Consider the following 24,682-nt stretch of genomic DNA (forward strand, 5'->3'; position numbering starts at 1 on the left):
ATATGTTCTTGATATGAAATGAGTGATTTGCTTTGCTTCAAATAGTGTTAGGACTAGGATTGGAAAAAATAGAGGGTTGGAAACTTTGTTGAAAAACATAATCCATTTATGTCAAATATACACTACATTGCACATGAAACAAGTTTATGAGTTGTAGATGCAATTAAAGAGCCAGTGCACGAGTTCAAAAGTTGCATTATTTTCAAGAAGCGTAATAAGAATTTAATATGTGTTGGAAATTCTAGAAAATGAGTTTGGATGTGGGGTATTGCATATGAGCTGTATTCACAAAGTTTGATGACTAAGTAGACACCAAGTGGTTCATAAGATTTGTGAATCATTGGAGTCATTGTTGGCATTTACAAAGGCTAATAATGCAAATTCGTTTGGAAAGATTTGCAAGTTTGAATTTATTTCTTATCTTCGTTTTATGGTAGATATCTTAGCCATACTTGCATCTTTTAGAAAAAATTTCAACACAAGTATGTAGATATCCCATTTGTCATGAGTTGTATTCAAGTAGAAACTAAACGAATTTTAAAAGGCTTTATTTATAAGCATCAAGTCAATACAAATGTTTCAATTGATGATTACATGGGTTTTCATATCATTCCTTACTTTGGACCCATAGATGCCTAACTCTATGCCCTTCGATCATTAATTCAAGGCAATATGTATAGGAGAAGTATTAAATTGGGTAAGAGCTTGATGAGCGAAATTTAAATAGTGCCATTGCATTTCAAAAAACTTTTCGTACCTTTGTTATTGAAAACCTAAAATAAGGGTTATTTATGATGATATTTTAAGGTGCTTTAAGGCTTGGCACCTGCCAACTTTCCACCTAGATTGTGATTTAGAGACTATGGAAATTTGGAAATCCAAAAGGTAGCATCATGTTATGGTGAAAAGAAGAAAGCAACTAATGACGAGGTATTTGAGGAATCGATAGTGAAGCAAGAGTACCTTTTCTGCTCCTCATGGATGGAAGGCATGGACTTTATTAGATACATGGGCTGCTATTGGCAGAAATGCAACAAAGCATACCAAGTATCCTATGTTATTGAAATTTACTAGAATTGCACTACTGTAATGTTGTAGCACAACATCATGTGAGAGGATTTAGGACTCGAAATATGATAAAATCAAAATTGAGAAATTACTTAACACAAAAAATATGGATGTTTTGATGCATATATCAATATCTCTAATGCAATACAAATGTGGACTAATGGAGCAAAAACCAATCAATACATCTATGGAGACACTGCAAGGTGGCTTCAACTATGTATTTTTTACTTTTTTGCCGTTAGTACTTGTAAAATGTTTGATTCATCACATCATTAATTGCTTACAACCAATAATCTATTTATCTTTCTATAGGCCTCATATAAGCTTAATGATAATGAAAATCTTCAAATGCCAACTCTTTAGGCTTATAAAGTGCTAACTTAGAAAATTTCATATTTTCTTATGAATAGTGTGGATGCAAATGTAACGAGTCCCTCTCTCTCCCTCTCTCTCTCTCTCTCTCTCTATGTGTGTGTGTGTGCAATCACGGGCCCATGTGTGTGTGTTGTCAACTTGCAACCTTTTGAACAAAGTATGTATTATTATGCTTCTTACTTTCATTGTGAGGCTTGTCCAATCGATGGAATTTTAGTGAACGCAATTAAAATCACAAAGATAAAGATATACTCATTTGAAAAGGAAGGCATAAACATTTAAATATAGGAAGAAGAAGAATCATGCAAGCTTTGAAAGTCTATTTAATAAAACGCAAAGTGTTGAATTCCATTAAAATCTGTACAACCTTGAAATCAGCCTTTGATTTCCCGGTTGGAAATGTCACGTGTCCTTTTAAACAAGCTTATCATGGATGACCAAAGACAAACTCAAAATTCAATGTGGGGCGTGCGTGCATTGAAGAGCTGGTAACTGGATTCCAACAACCACAAAATAACAAAAACTTCAATGGTGCGTGCATTCCGATAAATATGTCCGAAAGTGCCCACCTTCTTCCATACCTGCTCACTGCTACATTCCTTCTTGTGGCGCCCTCAGCTCCTTTATCCCACCATGCCTTCAGACAACATCAAACTCCTCAGCAAATGGTACAGCATCTTCTGCCATCATGTGCTGATTGCCCTTAAAGAGAAGGGAATTGAGTTTGAGTACCTGGAGCGGGGCTTGGACAATAAGAGCCAGTTGCTACTGGAGTCCAACCCAGTTTATAAGAAGGTCCCCGTTTTGATCCACAACGGAAAGACCCTTTCCGAGTCGCTTATCATACTTCAATATCTCGATGAAGTGTGGCCTTCGAAGAAATTGCTTCCGGAGGGTCCCTACGAACGAGCACAGGCGCGCTTCTGGGCAGACTTCGTCGATAAGAAGGTGAGCACCGGGAGGCCTGATCATCCTTATTTTAGCTATCTACGTCCATACCAGTGCGCAATTTTGTTTTCAGTGTGCATCCTGATATTGAGTCAAGTAAAGAGCATGCCTGAAGTAAATGGTTCTTCGTTTACAAGCTCGTTTCTAAACTCTTAGAGCAGAATTAATGAAGGTTCGTGTTGGTTGCATTAGATCTATGATGCAGGCGCCCGGATTCTGAGATGCCAAGGCGAGGATCAAGTGAAAGCCACGAAAGACTTGACGGAGACCTTCATCACGTTAGACAAAGCCTTGCAAGACTTGAGCGGTGGGAAGCCCTACTACGGAGGCGATTGCATAGGCTTCGTCGATGTCACCCTTGCATCTTATATAGAATGGCTCAAGGTATTCGAAGAAATGGGCAGGTTCAAGCTTCCAGATGAGACAGAATGCCCTCATCTCAGAGCATGGACGAAAACTGTGTCGAAATGTGCGAGTGTGAAGGAAGCCATTGAATTCGCCCCTTTCCACAAACTAATGGAATGGTCGTGCAACTACAGAAAGGAACAATTGGGAGCTTGAGTAGAGGCATGCTTGCTTCAAAGTTCTGTCTGCCCTACGTAGTAATAAAATTTTGCAATTATTCATAGGAGCTTTACGTGGAGGTTTTTTTTTTTTTTAATGACATCTAAAATGTAAAAAAAGGGCAATGTCTCTCCTATCTAGTTATGAAGAGTTGGTTGTAGCTGCGCTTTTATTATTTGTCACTGTTCATGTGAGGTGATCACTCACATACTATATGAAATTTCTCAAGGATTGTTGAGAGAACCAAAGATGAGTATGTGATAGATAATCACAAACTACTATCCCAAAAAGAATGAAGCACTTTGAGTTACTTTTTAAAAAAGTTTGCATCACTTGTTCCATATAGATTGCCATTTTGGCACATTGCTTGTAACAAGTACTTGTTAGGGTTATGTCATATGTGGTTGCATTTGTAGGCATAACATTAACGTGGTAGTGTTTATCTCAAAAAAGGCATATGTTTTGACACAAATAAAGGGTAGTAGTATGAAAGATCTTGTAAATAGGATTTGTTTTGTGGACTTCATTAGTCCTTATTCAAATAAACTCCTCAAAAGGATCATCTCTTTTTCAAACAAAAAGAATGATATAAATCATCTAAGAGGCGTGCCCCTAACTTGTCCTTGAATGCCTCATCCAAAGGAGTTGGACTCGGAGAAGTTTTGAGGCCTGTAAGCTCTAAAAGATGTAACCAAAGACTTGTAAAAAAGAGAGTAAATAGCTTAAATGACTACCCAAGGACTTGCAAATATAGATGGAGCAAGCCGTTAAGGCTTAAGACGAGATACAAGGAAAAGCTAAAGAAGGCGGAACATGATTACAACCACTACCTTAAGGCCTCTAGAATGACATAGTCCAATAGACCAAAGTTTTGGAGTTGAGGCACAAAGGGGAGATCGACCCGAATCGAACCACACATGCTATGGGAGCAATTCGGCTCTACACTCTTGCTCGCTCGATTTGCAGCAGATTTGTGTCGAGCATCAAACAATACACCGATAAAAATAAAGCATGAAAGTGAATGAGGCGCCAGAGAATCACGTGAAGATCAGCCTTGCAATCCAAAAGAGTAGCCTTGCAATCCAAAAGTATAAGAAGTGGAGAGTGCGTGGCAAAATCCTCTGAACAAACATGGCAATTGCCACCATTTCCAAATTTGATGCTACATGCAAGTTTCTCACTCCCTCCGCCAAAAAGGGTATAATCACATGGTGCTCCCAATCAAAGCCTGCAAAAAAAAAGTGAACATAACAAATAAGAAAATATGCGATTTTTTTGTTTCTAGGCCAAAGGATTACCCATTTGGGCCATGCAACGATTGTGAAGCAATAGATACTCCCTCTTGTTGTTTCTTTAGATGATTCATTACATGAAAAGGTCTCTTGTGAAAAAGGTTGCCTCACTTGTTTGATATTGCCAGCCTTTTTGCTTGTCTTGCGTACATTGACAGAAATTTTCCTTAGGAGGAAAAACCATTCGAATCATGTATGCTGGCGCTCATGCTCCCTAAGTTTGGTAGACTGCGGTTCTCATCGTCATTATAGTCACCTGCTGGTCCTCAATTGGAAGTGCAACCTGTTTTGCCATTTGATCATCTCCATTGTGAGGGCCATGATTGAGGATTGCTGCATGCTGCACTTTTTGCAACAAGACTCACAGTCTCCCTCTGTACCGGATGCAAGGGACTTCTCTTCCTCTTTGTGTTTCAGGTACAAGCTGCAACGAGCAAAAAAAATCGATAGCTCCTGTTGTTGTGATCGCATGGGCATAACCAACTGCGTTCGTTTTGGATCAGAATTGCGGTCTGCAGCAGGATCGTATACTCTCATTCCCAAATCACAATCGAATGGCTCTGCTCAAGTTTGACGATCATGCCCCCAAATAGCCACAGTAGCACCTCAAGCAGCAACCATAGTATCATCCCGGCAATAAGACCTCGTAGCACAGAACCCACGTAGCACCCGCAACAACATACACTGATCTCTCCAACCAGCAAACTGCATCTTCACAATAAAACATGTCGCAACTTAGGACTACTACTAATCAGCAGCCCATAATTGGCACTAAAAACACTTGTAACAATATTGGCTTCTCAACCGCAAGGACATCAATGAAGTAAAGTAGTAGTCGAATCAACCACATCATGTCGCCACATCAAAAAGTTACAACCTTAGCCTTCAGGTCAGGTCCGCACATTTGTATCTGGAACCTAGGAACTTCGCAACTGCATCGCACCATCTTCGTGAGGCCCGAGTTCTGCGAGTTCTGCATGATGGTGCTCATTGCGTCCTCCGTTGCGTCACTTGCTCAGGTCCGCATGCTTTTGCTTCTCTCCAAAGCTGTCATCCTCTATGAGACTGATCACTATTGATTGGATTCAGCAATATACACAACAGTATTTGGGCCATCCACACAATGTAGATCTTCATTTTGAGAGCCACACTAGGAAAATATTGAGCTCACTTTGAGGCTCTGTAAGAAATTCATCATTTTCTTATTTTCTTGGCTAAAAATTAAAGAGTTCTAGAGTGAGAAGCACAACTTTATACAAATCACAAAATAGAAGTTTTTGCTCGACTGTTTTTCAATGTGTCATAATGCTACATCTAAGGACCCAAATGGATTTCTACTAATTTGGTGCATAATTTGATGATTTGGGCATCACCATTGTGTTTAGAGCAATCAAAAACCCCCATAATGATTTTTAAATCACTAAATTTGGCATCTCAAAGGGATCACAATGACCAAAAGAGACGCGTGACAAGAATGTGCTTAAGAAAGTGATTTGGGCACTTGGTCTAGGGCAGGTGCCTAAATCACTTTCGTGTCTGACTCTTCTGAGAGGCCAATTTTAGTTGGTCTTTTCCTGCTTCGGACACAATGGTGATGCCAAAACCATTAAATTCTATACTAAAAATAGTAAAAAGTCATTTGTGCTTAACAAAGAGATTTGGGCACTTGGCTCCAAGCCGAGTGCCCAAATCGCTTTCTTAAGCACATTCTTATCAGCCGTCTATTTTGGTTGTTTTGACCCCTACAAGAGGTCAAATTTAGTGATTCAAAAGTAATTTTGGGGGTTTTTTCTTACTCCCACACTACAAGACACAGGCCTCTTTCTGATGGTGTCTATTGATGCTTCGCAGGCATGGGCACGAATATCGATTTGCGAGCGTGGAAGGTGTCGGTGTAGATGTCAAAATAGCAGTCAGTATATATGTAGGTATAGGGGTTGGTATATACCAACATACATAACAACATACATACTGACTACTACCTCGGGGGGGTCACTATATATAAACCCTCTATATCACGTGCGTTCAAGGCCTATATTTAAAATCCCTTATCTTTAAATTTTTTCATTAATAAAATGTACCCCTTTTCTATACAAATCTGTAAATTTTTTCCAAAACTATTTTAAATAGTCCCTTATGTATATTTATTTTTATAAATTTTAGGAATAAAAATATCCTTCTATTGAACTCACGTGATAAGGTTACATATGATGAGTGATCCCCCCGAGACTACTACCAACCCTTGCCCTGATGCTTTTACTGATGCTTTCACTGACTTTTAGGTACAATTTTCCATATCGACGTTTTTACAAAACGTCATTTCCAAGGGTCCCAAAATAATTTTGGACCACAAGTTTGGTCGTTTGAAAGATTAAAAATATAAGAGTATGTACATCAAAATTGAGATCAAAACACTTATATATTGATAGTGAACTTAGATACAATTTTACAAATCAATGTACAAAATGTCACTATAAAAATGTGAGGGCCAAATTACACATAGGAAGTCTTGTCAATGTCAAAACTATGAATCAGTAGCATTTACATCGACGGCTTCATCTTGAGCCAAGTTTTGTGTGCCAAATATGGCTATCTCCAGGTTTACATACAATTGATCACCTACATCTCATCCCCTATTGTATGTCTACCTAAAACTTGATCCTCTAGTTCACTGGCCTCTAGTTCTCCCTCTTCTTCCCCAAAGTCGTGATCTCCACCTTCCTCCATTACAATGTCATTATTGTCACCTTTTTCTTGGCCCATATCATCATCTTTATCCTCTTCCCTAGACCATTGACATCATTATTTGGATCTCCTACCGGTATCTCTGTATCCACATTCCTATCTTCAAAAATATGTTTACTTCGAGGAGCAACTTGGACCACATACCACCATCTTGGATCCAAACGATTCGGATAAAAGGCCACCTACGTTAAAGATACAAATTAGCTGCTAGTAATTATATTTATTTATGCTTAAGTATTAAAAAATACATATATGAACATCTACCAACATTTGTTTGAAAACAAAGATATTAGCTTTTAGTCAATTAATTAGTATGTACCTGCTCACAATGCTCTGGAAGAACAAAAGTATCACTTTCATCAGTCCAAGGTCTAGTGGAGTCAATGGTAAAGAAGCCATAGCTGGCTCTCCTTGGGACCATTGTAGATAGTTCTAAACCATTTGACATCAAGAATAAAAATACTAAATCATCAAAAATCAACTTCATAGATGTCACGTATGGTCCCACAATAGTCTAACTGCGAGGAGAGAAGATTGGTATTAGAAGCACTTGCTTAGCTATCTTGTACAAAGCTAGCCATGACTCCACAATCACATGTGACTCTCCTTGAATCGATGCATTCCACATAAAAATGCTGTCCATGTGACAACAATGCACTGTACTTGTGTACTACAAAAGAACATGAGTAAAACAATGAGGATGCATTTTGTAGCGATTGTGATCATAAATACCCAAATTAAGTAGAAAGATAGAAAACTTACATGTGGCATACATCTGACTGCAAGCTCCCACTCTCAATCTGGTTACGTCCTCTCCATCATCTTCGACTTCACAAAGAACTTCTTGTAGCCAATCATGAGACGTGTCTCTAGGGAGAAGAGCAAGGTCTGGTGGATCTAGCACCCTCCGCCTATGCCTCCACCTATGCATGACTCTGAATCTCATCCTCTCATTTATTATTTTTTGCTTTGGCCACTTCATATCTCTCCACCCATCTTTGCATCTCGAGACTATTAAGGACACAAAACTTATTGAATTTCTCTCTTTGCTATTTGCTCATCTTTCTTTCAACCCTTTTACCTTGGGGAGCCTCCGCAATGACATGATCATCGTCCTTGATGTTTCAAGCATGTGGCATATTGGGATCCATGGATGCAAGAAACTATGTAATGTATACTAATGACTCTTGCACAAGCCATCCCTCTTCCATGCATGCTTCCGATCTAGCTCTTTTCCATAAAAATAACTTCAAAGTTTTCATAAACCGTTCAAGGAAAAACATCCCATGACTATGAACGGTTCCGACAATGGCGACCTCATCAACTACATGTACAAGCAAGTGCACCTGAGTCATCATAATTCTTGAGGGAAAGTGCTTCTCAAGCAACCACACAGCTTCAATGGAGTCCACCTTAGCCCTCTTGATTCTCGATATAGAGATCTCTTTTTGTGAGATCCACCTATTCCACATGCACTTGTAAGATTCAATATTTTATACCCATCATTTAAAATTGTATGAAATATAATGAAGGTGATATGATAGTAAGCATACATGACAATGCCATTGATCTTGTAGATATTGGTTCTAACATCTTCTGATAAGCATCCTCTCACTGTAATTGGGAGGATAAACTACCCAAGCAACAAAGGAGTTATAACAATGTGTCACAATCATATAAATTACACGAAAGCATCACAATCTTAGTTCTACTCTTCTTTAAAGCTAATCGTGGGACTTGAGGCCTAAGTTTATTGTCCTTTGTGAACTCTCCCCTCAGGCAATGCATGTGTCATGTGGGTGTTCGAAAAGATGCAATATCTGCCTTAACCCTTGCCTCATCTACCTTGAAAAGGATTAATGGTGCCTTCAAGAGAACAAGTCTAGGAGGATGCACTTAGGTTCCTGAACCACCCTCTTGAGTTGTACAACCATGCTCTTGAGTTCTATGCACACGCTCTTGGGGCCACAAGTGAGGCATCCTACCCATCTCGTGCAAGTCTTCTCGCACTCCTCTTGTGTCTTTGTCACCAACAACAAAGTGTGCCCACATAGAATCCCTAACATTCTTGAAGATATGGATGGGATCCAAGAGGTGATTGATTTGTAACTTGCCCCAATATGGAAGCTCATGAAATATAGACAGCTGGTCCATACCAGGAGGAGGCTCCTCACTATTAGCTCTCCAATCTCGAATCCAGTCACTTGCCTTCCTACAGACCGGTGGTGGATTAAGTTGACCTTCATGTTGTGTGGATAAAAGTGAAAAAATGTTTTTTTCACTTGTTGCATGCTGATGGGCAGGTGCATATCTTTGTACATAGCTAGTTGGTGGTGGTGGCTATGAGTTATGGACACCCTCATAAAGGACTCTTCACTGATGTATAAATGGTAGATACTTCTACAGGGACTTTTGGGAGATGATGAAAAGCAGTGCGGTTGTAGCAGACACTCTGGAGCAATTGGTGTGGGATGACATGCTTTTCATTACCATCCTATGTCTTGTGTTTATCTTGCCATGAGTGATTTTCGATTTGTTGCAAGTTGTATGAACATCCATGTCATGCTCTGTGGGCTTCATGGACGTGTGGTTATATGTGGCAATCAAGTAATGAAAAATGTGCTGGAAGGTTATGTGCAAAGGTGGTGTGCCTAGGTTGGAATAGGCACTAATGACCTTGGTCTAAGGTTGGAAGGAGAGTGGAAGAGTGGTGAAAATAAGCTGATGACATGGCTATAATTAAAAAAGCATGCATGAATTGTGGCTGCGTGAGGATGAAAACGGAGGAGCTTCTGAATAGAAGGTGGTGGCTAGAAGCTCCTGGACGGTGGGGGCGTCACTACTATAGGGCTTGCTAAAAGGATCAATATGGGGGGGCGGGGGCTCTCAAGATAGAGGAGGAGAGGACCACAGATGGTGGGGGGAGCTCCATGAGCAACGAAGGAGGCATGTGAGCTCGTGGAAGGGAGCTTCTTGTGCAGGAGGAGAAGGCCATCACAGATACAAAGGGGGTAGTTCCTAGGGACAAAGGTTCTGCTAGGGAGACTGAGTGCTACTGGATGTAGCTTGGGCATCGCTACTGATGTAGGCTGGAGCATAGAGAAAAGGGAGGCCGAGGATATATGAGAGGGATATACGCAACAGATGGGGATCCTTGAGAAGGAGTTTGTGGGCACACAGGAGATCATCGCGAAAAGGAAGAGGGGCTGCATGGTTCTGAGAGAGGCCGAGAAGATGCGTGAACTAGTAGAGGCCTTAGCTAGGGGGTCTCGATCATGGAGGGGAGGAGGACCAAAAAGATTGTGAATGGAGGGAGCTGCTATGAAGAAAAGACAAGGGTGGAGATAGGAGCTTGGAGTATATGGGCTCCAGGTGCTTCGTGTTAGCGAACTCTGTGGTAGTGGCTTGAAGCTCAGGGGGGTCACTCATCATATGTAACCCTATCACGTGAGTTCAACAGAAGGATATTTTTTATTTCTAAAATTTACAGAAATAAATATACATAAGGGACTATTTAAATTAGTTTTGGGAAAAATTTACAGATTTGTATAGAAAAGGGGTACATTTAATCAATGAAAATTTTACAGATAAGGGGTTTTAGAAATAGGCCTTGAACGCACATGGTATAGAGAGTTTATACATAGTGACCCCCCCGAGGCTTGAAGCGCATTTGCTAACTGGAGGTTCATAATGACACAAAAGCCTGAGAATGACAGAGAATATGTTTTGAGTGCCTCTTGGTTTCATGGGAGGGCATCGCCACTACACAGGCTGAGAGTTACTAGACCGAAGCTTGGTATCTCTATGGTTAAGTGGGGTGTTTGGAATGAAGGGAAGCATGTGAGCCAGGTCCCTTAGAGAAGCCATGACACTGCAGGTTCTTGAGAACATAGAGAAGAGTGACTACGCAAACATTGGAGTAGATGGGCTCTAGGTTCTCTGCAAAAGTAGGGAATCTTGTGTAGCTCAGGAGTATGTATTAGCACAGTGGTGAGCTGGTGAATTTTGAATGATGACTACGCAAAAAGAAGGTATCATTTCTTGAAGAAGATAATGGGAGTGCAAGAGCATTCAGGGCTGGTTAGTCATCGTATAAGCAGAGAGGGATCTACAAGGTTGAAGGTGGAAAGGATTCAACTTCATGGGTCCTTGAATGAAGAGAGTGCTGTATGTGAATAATTCCATATAATGGTTTGAAGGACATAGTGTATACCCAGCCGGTTGTAGGAGCCCTGTACCTATTATCAATTATGGGAAGAGATCTTGTTTATGGTGATAGGACTATGGGCAAGAGATGGTTTTCGATAGTGGGCTTCATGTAGTTCAAAGTTTCAATTCTAAATGAAGATGACATACTCTTGGTCAAAGGAGGAGCTCTTGTGATTGTCGCCATATTTATCATGGATCCCATATGTGGTGCATGTGTGAAGTTTGTTGACTACTTTATGTTGTTCTCGATGTGGGTTCTTTCATAGAATTGTGGTGGGTTCTGACATAGTATTGTTCATTTCTTTGCTCATAGGCTATGGGGAAGTAGTGATTGTGGCCAGACTATGAGTTGTATCCGGAGGGGTGTAGAGACAAGGATGTTGAATGAATGCCTTTTACCTTGTGATTGTCCTATTCAGTTGTTTTACATGTGGATGAGGGTGGTTGTGAAGGCGGATTAGGCTCTACTTCTTTTGTCCATCCAACATGGAGGATGATCAAGAGGAAGATATTGAGAATGACCTTCATAAACCATCTTCCTTGAATACAATGTTTGGATTGTCGTGCATTCAAACTAAAGCCACAAATAGGACAAGCATGGTATCCTTGTGTTTCAAGTCCTACATATATATGCATGCAAAAATAGATCACACCACAATAAAGCATAAAGGTATCAATAGGCATGCAAAAGCACGTACCTACACACTCCCCATATCATGGACAGGTCCTACATGGTCCACATCACAATTCTCCTGATGCACATGTCTCTGGTCCGCCTCGGGGCTCTAGAAATATCAAAGACACATATTTCCCTCAATAGGGTCTGTAGCTCCTCGATCAAGGGTGCCATGTACACGTCCATATTTTTGGCCTTGTACTTCCTCGGCACAAATAGGGCAAGCATGAGGTGTCCCTTCTTTATTGTTAGCCATGGTGGGAAATTATAGTTCACCAAGACTATGGGACATGTTGACCAAGATGTGGAGCGTAACCCAGAAGGGTTCACCCCATCCATTGTGTGGCTCCTTCGCAAATTCTGACCACATGTTGTCTATGTGCTTCCAAGCAGCACAATCTAAAGTGATCCTCAAAGTGTCATCAATGGAGTGGTGTGTAGCATGCCATGTCATCAGTTGCATAATAGACTTGCATCTGAACATGTGCTGTATTCAAGGGATGATGGGAAGATGTCTCAAGACCTTCACTGGGATCGCCTCCCCCAACAAGTCCTGTCTATAGCGTTGTGCTCCACATTCTGGGCAATTAACTTAACCAAATTGCTAGACTCATGATGAAACAAAATACAATCACTAGGGCAAGCATGGATGGTGTCATAAACCATCCCAACCATTATCAACATCTTCTTTGCTTTGTCTCTAAAATTAGGCATGGTATTTGAGACGGGCAACATCTGTTGGAACAACCTATTACAATTTGCATATTCAAGAAACCTTGTGAATGAGATACTAATTAATTAAAATAATTAGGAACGAGATACTAAGACCAAGGCTCCAAACCTCATCAATGCTGAGACACTTGTGTCTGACCATCCATATTCTGCTTGCAAATTCAAGATCGAGAGGCAAGCTTGTAGTTTTGTAATCCTCACACCGTCATACAATCGTGTTGATGTCAAACCTCACATCAGGTCTCATGCTCAGACATATCACCCCCATCTCTCATGGTTCCTCCAAAAAAAGAATCCATCATGTCTGCCAAACACTCATCCTGCTCTAGAGGATCATCGTCAAGATCATCTTACATGAATTGTGGTGGTGGTACATGTGCTCCCTTGCTGCTCTCTTCATCTTGTATAATATAATGATACAAGGTTAGTGTATGTAACAAGGACAAGCAATCTTAATATCCATGAATCATTAAAATATCATTGGTTTACCAATGAGGCACTAGAATGTCGACCAATATCCTCTTCTGGTGGTGCCTCTCCATACATCTGCAAGTGGCGCATGACAATACGGCGATGATGACCAACCCCTCACGTGCAATGCGTGCAAGGACAAGGCAATCTCTCATGAAGCCACTCCAAACCCCTAGGAGGTGGCCCTCTATCCGATGAGCTATCACTACTCATCCTCTCCACCTGAACACATCCAAAACCATCCCCCTAAGTCAAGTCAAACACCCAAACACTCAAATCCCCCAAATTCACTAAAACCCCCTCATGTGCTATGTGTGCAAGGACACAAGGAAATCTCTTACGAAGCCACTCCAAACTCCTCGGAGGTGGCCCCTATCCGATGAGCTGCCACTACTCATCCTCTCTACCTGAACACATCCAAAACCTTCCCCATAAGTCAAGTCAAACACCCAAACACCCAAACACTCAAATCCCCCAAATTCCCTCAAACCCCCTTACCCCCCCTAATCCCCTCTCTTCCCCAAACACTTTGGAGCCTAAATCACCCCAAAATCCTTTCAAACACCCACTCGCCCTCTAAAATATCCCAAGCCCCCCAAGCCCCTCCAAAAACCGTAAACCCTATACCCCCAAAAGTCCCCTGTTTCATTGGTATGGGTGACGTATATACAAACGACAATATTGACGGCCATACTGATGCTCTACTTTTATATACCCACTTTCATACCAACACACATACCGATAGAATTTGAGAACCAAAAACTCATGCTGTTCATCTCGTGATGCCATTTGATTTTTCTTGCGTTCTTCTCCCTCGATTTTGATTTTAGCTTGTGATCTCGCCGGCCACCCTTGCCTCCTCACTTCTCCCTCCTCCCCCCGCTCCCACCTCTCCATCCTCTCCCACCTCTCCATCCTCTCCTACATTCTCCTCTGCATCTACAAGACTTGTTGCAAATCCCTCTCCATCTCAAGATAAGAATTCCTCTCTTCCCCTTCTATCTCAACTTTGTTTGGTTCCTTTGTCTTTCATTCTACCTCTCCTCTTGTTTCCCTTCCTCTACTATCCCTTCCTTTCTCTAAAGTTTCTCTCCTCCTTTCCTTTCCTTTTCTCTCTCAAGGAAGAAACAATACATGAAAAACAATCATCAAAGTAGAGAGTATGAAAGTTGAGCTACCTATTGTTTTTGTGCTTTCTCCTTGTTTATAGGATTCTCTTTGTCTCCTCAATCCATACCCTTTGAAATGTTGCTTTTGCAAACTCCCCGTTTCACTAATTATTTTGCTTAAAATGGTATGTTTCCTCTCTTTTATAGGGCAAAAAAGATGAAACATCGGGCCTCGAGAAGCAGGATCATTTGGTGCCAGTAGGACACATACTTTCCAGGTAAGAAAGTGCCTCCTCTCTTTTTTTTTTTCCCATGATGAATACATTGGCCTACAACTAGCGCCTTAAGCGCTAGATGTAGTGATGGGTGTAGGAACTCTCCTCTCTTTTCCCTCTCTTTTCTCTCTCTTGTTCTCTCTTTCTCCCCTCTCTTGACTTGCTCCCCTCTCTTTCCCTCCTCTCTTTTCCTCCTCTTTTCCCTCTTTTCCCCCTCTCTTTTTCTCTTTTTCTCACTTTTTCTCTCTTTCTCCTCTCTCTTTTCCTCTCTTTTTCCCCTCTCTTTCCCTCTTTTGTTTATCTCTTTCTCCCCTGCATAAGAATGTCTTTTTGGAGAAAATTTTTGTTTATGAATACTATTTTTGTAAATTTTTTTGTATATGAACACTGTTTTGGATATAAATTTTGTATATGAACACTCTTTTCGCCCCAAATTTTGTATATGAACAATCTTTTGGCCCCAAATTTTGTATATGAATTCTCTTTTGGATACTTATGGTAATGCATTTTATGGAGATATATGATAATATATAATGAAGTGCTAAGTAAATTGTCTTTTCATAGTTTTAGTAAACTGAACTTGAGTTTTAAGTAGTAAATTGTCTTTTAAGTAAAGTGCAATCATGGTATAATTTTGTGTTTTGAAAATAGTAATAAGTGATTTGAGATTTAACAAATCCAAGAAAATATATATATGCGTGGGAGTTGTGACCGGAGTTTGCAGGTTTAAAGGAAGGCCTAGCTTTGCGAATTCTAAAGGAGAACTTGGAAAGGAGTGATTGATTTAAAAAGAACTAAAGTTATTGCTAGAATGGTCTAGGAATGGAGAAAATTGGTCGTGAAGGGCAAGAAAAGTAGGATAAAGTGGAAAAGCCAGCTAAAAGTGGGAAAAAGCAGGTCGCACCTTTCTTGGATAAAAGCAGCAGTCACTATTTTGATCATAAATTTTGCTTCCAAACTTAGATTGAGGAGCTCTCTTTTTTATTGGAAAGCTGAGATTGCGATCTACAACTTTACAGAAGAGGTCGAGATCTGATTCCATGATCTATTAAGTCAAAAACTTAGAATACATAGAGGAAACAAGGCAGCAAATTTCAGAAGCTCCGAGATTGAGAGTGAGAGTGCGAATGAGAGTGAGATTCTTCTTTGGTCTATGATTGTATCATCTTGAGTGAGAGTGAGATTCATTGAAACACCTTGGTGTGAGTGAGAGTGAGAAATCTGATGCCAGTGAGAGTGAGAGTGAGAGTGAGAATAGCTCAGGGGTGGTCGGGCGGTTCGATCTCCATACATGGAGTATTGTGACTCCAGGATTGATTGTAAATGATTTTGATTCAATAGAAAGTCTCCTATTGTATTTCCGTTTTCTCCTTCTTTCTATGGAATCAATCTTGATTTCAAGGTTTGGAGCATCTCAAGTGGTATCAGAGAAGGTTGAATTTCTGATTGTGAGCGAGAGAGATGGCTGACTGCGATGAGGTTCAACGGAGGATGTTTGAACAAGATCTTTTGATTCAAACACTTAGTGAAGAGCTAAAACGAATAAAAGGCAAGGCAGTGGCAAATACTTCTGAAACAAACGAGACAAATGGAGATTTCAACAATGGTATTTATGTAGAAATACCTCGAGATGATGATGCTATAGGATCAAGACCACGGAAGAGGACATGAATAGAGGAAGATAATGTCAAGGATGATGTTGCAGATCCAAGACCTCGCAAAATCACCTCTTAGGCAAGTCTTCAAGAAGGCAAAACTTTCAAAATTTGATGGTGAAAAGAAGATTGGAGAAGATCTTGAAGCTTGGCTCGAAGAGCTTGAAGATTTCTTTGCCTACGAGAATTTGAGGTTGGAAAGGTAGAGATTGCATCTCTTCAACTCTGTGGAGTCACAAGGTTATGGTGGAAGTCTCATCTACCTATCACTTGAGTAGAATTTTGAGCTGCAACTGAAAAGAGGTATTGCTCCCCTCATTATTACATGGAGAAAAAAATGGAATTTTATAACTTTAAGCAGGTTCAAGAGGGAAAGCACAATTTTCTGTAGATGAGTATAAGAAAAAGTTCCTCCGATTGCATAGATATGCACTTGAAGTGACAGGTGACTCTCTTACACAAGTTTGTAGAAGGCCTTAAGGAGGATCTTTTATACATGATGAAAGGGACTGGATCCAAGGACTTCTTAGATGTTGTGACCAAGGCAAAAAATTTTGAAAAATTAGAAGCATACAACGAATGGAAAGCGACAAAGACAAAGATGATTCCAACAGGTCATCCTTTTCCAAGAGTTCAGAGTTCAAATATTTCCCAACAAAGATCAAAGTTTTCTAGTGCCAATAAATTTCAAAGATGGAGGGAACAACAAGATGGTAGAAATCTTAGAAATCAAAGAAGATTCGTTCCTTAGAGTCAGGAGGGCATCCAAAGCAACGATCAAGCTAATAAAGTTGCTGTGGGAACCAGAAAGGTCAACAGGCATCTCCTTGGAAAAATGATCCTGCTTTTATTGAACAAGCACGAAGGCTGGGATTGTGCTTCAGGTGTGGAGAACAAGGACATTGAACATTTGAATGTCCAAACAAATCCAAATTCAATTTTGTCAAAGGATCCAGGATGGAGATGAATCCAACCATCGACAAAGCTGAGGAAGAAGGTAAGTCATTTGAACCTACAATGAAATGCATGGTTTCTTTTGCATCTCATGCACATGCCACTGCCATTAGAGTAAAAGGGAGGATTGGTGCTCACGACATAAATTTCCTAATTGATTCTGGTAGCACAAATTGTTTTATCTCTTCTAAACTCATATGGACACAACACTTAGAAGTTGGGAATAAGATAAGAAAACCCGTCCAATTAGCTAATGGGAAAATACACTATACCCAAGGTCTTAAGATTGAAATTTACAGTTTACCTTAGCACATAGAAAGTGTAAGGGAAATTTTTATGCCATAGACATGGGGAAATGTGACGCCATAATTGGAATGGACTGACTGTGGAAAGAGAACCATAGCTTTTCTAGATTAGATGGTAGAAATCAAGTTATTCAAGGAGAGGAAAGGAATAGTCAAGCTTTTCTTATTTCAGCCATGAAATTGTTAAGAGGAATGAGACAAAGTTGTGATACATTCTTAGTATTTGCTAAAAAGATTAAGGAGGAAACCCAAAATATTGAGGGAGAGAATTAGAAGGAAGAACATCTTGAATATGTTCGAAAACTCCTTGATGAGTTTTCTAATATCTTTCCTGATGATCTACCAGGGATGCCACCACCTCGACATCTTAACCATGCTATAGAACTAGAACCAGGAACTCGACCTTATTGTAGGGACCCTTATAAATTCAATGTGGATGAATTGAAGGAATTGAAAATTCAATTAGAGGATTTACAAAAAAAGGGGTTTATTCAACCTAGTGTTTCTCCTTGGGGTGCTCCAATTTTATTTCAAAAGAAAAAGGATGGAACATATAGGTTATGCATTGACTATAGAGGATTAAATAGGCACACCATCAAGAATAAATATCCTCTACCTCACAAAGATGAGTTGTTGTCTCAATTGAGTGGAAGAAAAATCTTCTCCAAGCTTGATTTAAGATTGGGATATCATCAAATATGTATTAAGAAAAAGGACATCCCAAAGACTACTTTTAGAACTCGATATGGTCATTATGAATTCACAATTCTTGCTTTTGGACTCACCAATGCACCTGCAAATTTTATGCGTCTGATGAATGATGTGTTTCATGAATTTCTAGATGATTTTATTTTGGTTTTCCTAGATGATATTTTGGTATATTCAAAGAACGCAAAAGAACATGAGATGCATCTTAGGAAAACACTTGAAAATTTAAGGGAACATAAATTATATGGAAAAAGGAGTAAATGCTTCTTTGCTAAAGATAGAAAGATAGAATTGTTTATTTGGGATGAGTTATTTCCAAAGAAGGCATCCATATAGATCCTAACAAAGTAAAAGTGATTCAAGAATGGCCAACACTTAAAATAATGAGAGATGTGAGAAGTTTTATTGGTTTGGCACAGTATGAGAGAAAACATATCAAGGATTTTTCTAAAATAGCATCGCCTTTGACAGACCTGATAAAGCAAGAAAACAAATTTGTATGGAATGAGAAATGTCAAGAAGCTTTTGATACATTAAATGCAAAGGTGGCACAAAATTGCATCTTGAAGATACCTGAGCTAGGAAAACCTTTTATTGTGACTTGTGATGCAAGTGGGACACAAATTGGATGTGTTCTTTCTCAAGATGGTACAGTAGTGGAATATGAGTCTAGAAAACTTAGAAAACATGAAGAGAAATACCCCACTCATGATCGTGAATTGCTTGCTATTATTCATGCATTGAAACATTGGAGACATTTTCTACTTGGTGTGAAGTTTGAAATTCGAATGGATCATCAAAGTTTGAAATATATTCTTACTCAACCTTTGTTGAATACTAGACAGAGGTCATGGATGGATCTTCTTTTTTAATATGATTTTGAGATTAAATACATTGAGGGCAAAGAGAATAAGGTGGCTAATGCTTAGAGTAGATGTCCTCTTGTGAATGCCCTAACCATTGTTCGTTCTGATTTAATGAAAAATATCAAGGCTGAAATTGAAAAGGATCCTTTTTATGTTTCTATTCTTGAGAAGCTTGCCAAGAATCATTCTGAGAGAGTCGAGGGAAGATTTCACTTAGTAAATGGGAATTTGTACTGTAATGACAGACTTTGTGTGCCTAAACAATCTTCTTTTAAAGCTAAAATTTTGCATGAATGTCATGATGCACCATTCTCTGGACATGTAGGATATAACAAAATGCATAGCAAGATTAGAAAGTCTTTCTTTTGGCCTAATTTGAAGAATGATGTCCATTGTTATGTTAGGGAATGTTTACATTGTCAACGAGTCAAAATTGAACAACATAGAATGCCAGGTCTAATGGAACCCCTAGACATTCCTCTTCAAAAGTGGGAATCTATTTCAATGGAATTCATCACTAAATTGCCTACTACTAGAGGGGGGTATGATACTATTCTTATTGTTGTTGATCGTTTGACTAAAATGGCCCATTTCTTTCCAATAAAAAGGATTGATGGCGCTCTTGAGGTAGCAAAATTATTTGTAAGAGAAATTTTTCGCTTGCATGGTATGCCTAAGAGTATTGTTTCTGACAAGGATTCAAAGTTCACATCTAATTTTTGGTGTGCTACATTTAAAGCCATAGGAACTAAACTTAAAATGAGCATAGCATTTCATCTGCAAACTGATGGAGAAACTAAAATAGTAAATCATTTTATGGAAGACATTCTTAGAGTGTATGTTAATGAGAAGCAAACTAATTGGATTAAATTCTTATCTTTGGCTAAGTTTGCTTATAATAGTTCGTGGCATAGCTCAATTCAAATGACTCCCTTTGAAGCTATACATGGCCAAAATTGTCATTCACCAGTTAATTTCTCTGATTCTGAGAACAAAGTTGAGATTTCGAAACAAATGCTTGAGGGGATGGATGAGGAAGTCAAACACATTCGACATTGTATTAAAAGAGCATAGGACATAAAAAAATGTTACATGGAAGATTTGATCTATGTCTTCATGTGTATGGCCGACAAGAAGAAATCCAACTTCCACTTCTTCAAATATTTTCAAACCAACTAGCATAGAGCATAAAGCAAATATATATTTATTCTTGTTCTCTCTCCAATAATTATCAACTTGTATTCGCAATGCGTTAGGTAAACATCCGCGAGCATCTCTGACCTTTCTTATTTCTTTTATGATTGATGTAACAACCTGGTTACTATCATGGTCATCCATACATCACAAAAGATTTGGTATCCATGTACTAATACTCCACACAAGTGTGTTTTTAGTCCATGTTTGCCCTCCAATGCTGGTGGGATACGTGTATATCGTGGAAAAGTTGTTGTATTCTGGTCCATGCCATCAATGGTGATGCACATGGACTTATGGACATGTGAAATAGCTTCCTCTCTCCAAGAAGCATACATTTTTTGAGCATCCTGCACATGATGTAAATGGATTGATCGCCATTTAATATATCTTCCTCGCTACTGCTCACATTTACTATGTTCAATGGCATTTTTTAATTCATCACATGTTTTACATTTTGACATCCTTTGCTTTGATGGTGTCTTGACATGGCAAAAATATCTATGCCAAATTTTGTACAAGGTTGACTGTGAAATCATGCTCTCGTCTCTGTCTTGTAAAGTTTTATTGACAGTTTCTAGGATGACCTTCTTTGTCATTCCCAAAGGAAGATGTTGTTGACATTCGACATGTCCATCTAGCATTGTTTGTTGAAGATGAGGCTATGGTAATGCATGGTCTTCAAGAACTTGCTTTAGCGTTGCGGTTGCATTTACAGTGCTTCCATGGCATTTAATCTTGTAGGTATTTCCATGAATTGTATGAACCACTTTTTCTTTCACCTCTGCCTAGATGGTCCAGTATGTGCCATGTGATAGTCCAGTTTAGCATTGATTTCCTTGATTGAAAATGGTTCTCCCATTAACCATGGGTTTTAATCTAGGTTTATAGTGTCTTGTGCTTCACAACCAATGAAGTCTTCCACAATCATTGGAATTTCCAAATATTAACAAAATTTTCAATATTGGCAAATACCAAGGCGTATGGCTGCACAATCATCTTTCCCAACTTTTCTAATGCAAAGTCTCTTGCAAAAAAAACTTACATAAGCATCCTTTCCATATTCTCCTCGGATAACATTACATGTCTCTTTGGTTCTAGAATTGATGCCAGATTCTTCGCCTCTTCACACTCACATACTTTCTTTTTGTAAATAGTGTCTTGCATTTTCCAGTTGTAAGACCATCAAACCTCGAATCCATTTCCCTTGAATCTTCATCTCTATAATCAAATGTTGTGTGGGCTTGAGAATTATTTGATGCCTTATAACATCTTGGAAATGGCAATCTGGTAGACATGTTCATTGATGTCAATTTGTTGCCAATGCCTCTTGAATTTTTTGGTTGAACTCTTTCTCCTTCGTAACTCAAGATTATCCCATCTATATTCTCTAGCATGTTAGCAACAATATTACGAACAACATCATCAAGTCTCAGATTCTCTGCCCCTTTGCCCTGCATTCGAGTGGTAACATCATGATCATTGTCACTAATATCATCAATTCCTATCATTGCATCACTTATCTCATCGATCTTTGCATGTATTTTTCTTTGTGGTATCATCTTATTATTCTCGACACAAGACAAGTCTTCTATATCAGTAAGCATGTTTGAGTCACTTGCAACACAAGAAAGTCTTCTATACCAGCAGTGAGTCTATTCGAGTCACTTGCAACACACGATAAGTCTTCTATACCAGTGAGCCTATTCGAGTCACTTGTAACACAGGACGCGTCTTCTATACTAGTGAGCCTGTTCGAGTCACTTGCAACACAAGACAAGTCTTCTATACCAGTGAGTATATTTGAGTCACTTGCAACACAAGAAACCTTTTTTGCATCAACATCTATTACTATAATGTCCTCAATACTTGTGAGCATGCCACTATGATACTCTTGATCACTACTATAGCTTCTTATTAATTTGAATCCCATTTGTGTTATAGTCCTTTTCTTTTGATAATATTATGTTGTGTCTTTCATGACATTGAAGGAAACTGTCTTGGGCAAACTTGATTTCAAGAAAGCTAACCCCCATTTACAAGTACTATGAACTTGTAGATGAGACGTAGTATGATGGATGTCTAGATGTGAAGTACTATCCATTGCATTTTGAATGACACCTACACTAGTCAACTTAATTATCTCCACTATATAGAGAAAACTCTGAGCATAGCCCTTAAAGTTGCCAATTGCTAAAACTTCTCCGGAGCAAGATAACATCTCTACTCTTTCCCCCTCAAAATAAGTTTTCTTTGTAAGAAAATAATACAACGTCTGTGCTCAACAGATAACAGGATCTCGTACGCAAGAGAGAAAACAAGATAGTATGGAGAATCAAAATTTTGATTACTGTAGAATTGATACAATAGATGGCGCTACCTCCCAGCCGTGCGCTCCTGTGAAAGAAGCTTCGATGGCGTGTTGGAAACAGTAGAAGACAGAGGCTGAATGCTAAGGAATCAAGGTTGCTGTAGCCAGTGATGAAATGGGCTTCACGGGCTTGCTCTTACATAGCCACCAGTCGTAGTCAGTTAGGCTCAATTGGGTGGCCGACCCAGTCCACCCAAAATGGTCGGTCAGTCCCGAAATAGGCCACCGACCATACGATAGAACCGGTGTGCAAAACAGAGCAACTGACCTATGGTCACCATTCCGCCCACAGCCATCCGGGATCATCTGAGACTCCAAACGAGCCCTGCAACCCGAGAGTGGGCTACCTCGAGAAATGCTCCATCTACCCTCAATGCGGTCAATCAAGGGATACCTTCCCGCACTTGCGTGTAGAACACCATATTAGAGAATTTGGGAAAATCCTGATAATTTGGGAACTTTTGAGGGGTTGTAATTATGTAACATTCAATGTTTTTCATTGAATTTTTCCCATAGATTTGGCAGTCCATCCAAATCTTGCAAATGTGCATGGTTTGCATCAACATAAATAAAATGTCAAATGTTGAGGTTTCGACCAATGCATGGTATTTTTTGAGGGGTTACAATTACAATGCATTGAGTGCACTCCATTGACTTTCTCCCTGGATTTGGCCGTGTATATGAAACTCACAATTTGGAGTGTGCCTATTCTGCATTAGCCGAGAAAAAAAACATCATATGTTTGAGTTTAACGAAGCATTTTTTGCCTCTTCTCGAAAAAAGGTGGTGTTCAAAAACACCATTTTAGTTTAGTTGGAGAAAAAGTAAGAATGCAACACGAGTCCTTGATATTTTGTCGAGTGTGCAGAACTTGCAACCACAAAGCAATGGTCTACAAAAAAAAAGATAAAGAAAAAAGATCAATGTCATACCTTCCAAATATTTGTCAGTATTCAAATAAATTATTGTTCTGCAAGGAAAAAAAAGTCATGCTTTTCAAGTACCTTCACTCCATTGTGGAGCCAGCATCAGAGTCGAAATCTATTCTATGAGACAAATTGGATAAAGCTCGCTTGCGTGCAATGGTTGGTATCTTCACCTTGATGGGGAGGATGCTGCTCTTCGAGGAAACCTTCTTTGAGAGGTTACATTTTGGAACCCATGACCATACAATAGCATCAACAGATTCCCAACGTGGAGGATCACCTTTATTGCACATCCAAATCATGTTCCAACAATCTGCATACACCTCCTCAATTTGTGCATTGTGTCTTTTGCATATAGGTGCCCAATATTGTATGAAAACCTTCTTGAAATGTTTAGATTTATTATCCTTCTATACATCAGTTTGAGCAATGCCTAGCCAAATTGGGTAAATTTTTTCTGCTGGTCGAACCAAAAGAAAGTGTCCTTTTTGTACATCAACCATTGGATCAAATGATTGTTTTGGCTTTTTCCTTTGAGGTCCACAGTAATGATCATTCGACTCTTCAATTCCTTGAAACTCATCATTTTCATTATCAACTACTTGCACACAATCAATATGTTGCGTCTTTGGCCAAAATCTCTCGTACATGCCCTCTACACTATTGTTTGGTTTATCAAGCTCATCAATCATGTTCTTCCAGTACTTCACTACTGGCTTGTAAAACTTTGTGAAAGATGCTTCTGGACCTTGTAGGTGTGCCCATTTTTCCCAAAAGCGTACATACTCCTTGATACCAACTATCACATCTAAGTGATCCTTCACATACTTGAACATGGTTACATAAGGCGGCTCTCCACTTGGTAGCATTGGATGACCATCCGGATGTCTCTTCCACAACTCAATGCCACCTTCACTTGGTTGCCAATCTAATGATCGTGGATGCACTTTATATTGCATGATGGGAACTTCATTTCGCATAAAGAACTGAATTGGAGAGGCTTTGAGTGTCCCACTAAAGAATCTTTCCCATCACATAGGCATCCATCAACATAGCTCTTGAAATCAGGGACTTCCGTTACCAAAAATGGCATTGGAGAAGACTCCTCACATTATCTAAAAGTATCCATGAGATGTGCAAATGTCAATGTTTGGCTAGTTCTTAACCTCTCTGAAAACCTGCTAAACATTGCATCAATATCCTCATGTGTATGCCCAACCATCATGAATCCCAATTGAA

At 39.4% G+C, this 24,682-nt stretch overlaps 1 protein-coding gene across 2 annotated transcripts in view; it reads left to right on the forward strand.

Moving 5' to 3' along the window:
* The first annotated feature begins 1,980 nt into the window (after positions 1 to 1,980).
* The window catches only part of LOC147897062 (glutathione S-transferase U20-like), a 118,348-nt gene continuing 95,646 nt past the window's right edge, over positions 1,981 to 24,682 (forward strand). Inside the window, exons 1-2 of one of the 2 annotated variants that reach the window (XR_015541761.1) lie at positions 1,981 to 2,391; positions 2,584 to 3,035. Coding sequence is in view for 1 of the 2 variants with exons in the window: in XM_087381484.1 (XP_087237610.1) it covers positions 2,077 to 2,391; positions 2,584 to 2,952 (684 nt within the window). In the remaining variant the exon portion in view is untranslated. Of the gene's footprint in view, positions 2,392 to 2,583; positions 3,069 to 24,682 lie in introns of those variants that run through there. The other variant, XM_087381484.1, reaches the window with a different exon arrangement.

Source organism: Dipteris shenzhenensis, chromosome 11 (assembly GCF_047967505.1).
Source record: "Dipteris shenzhenensis isolate YYH24624 ecotype China chromosome 11, Dip_SZ_1.0, whole genome shotgun sequence".
Lineage (NCBI taxonomy): Eukaryota > Viridiplantae > Streptophyta > Polypodiopsida > Gleicheniales > Dipteridaceae > Dipteris > Dipteris shenzhenensis.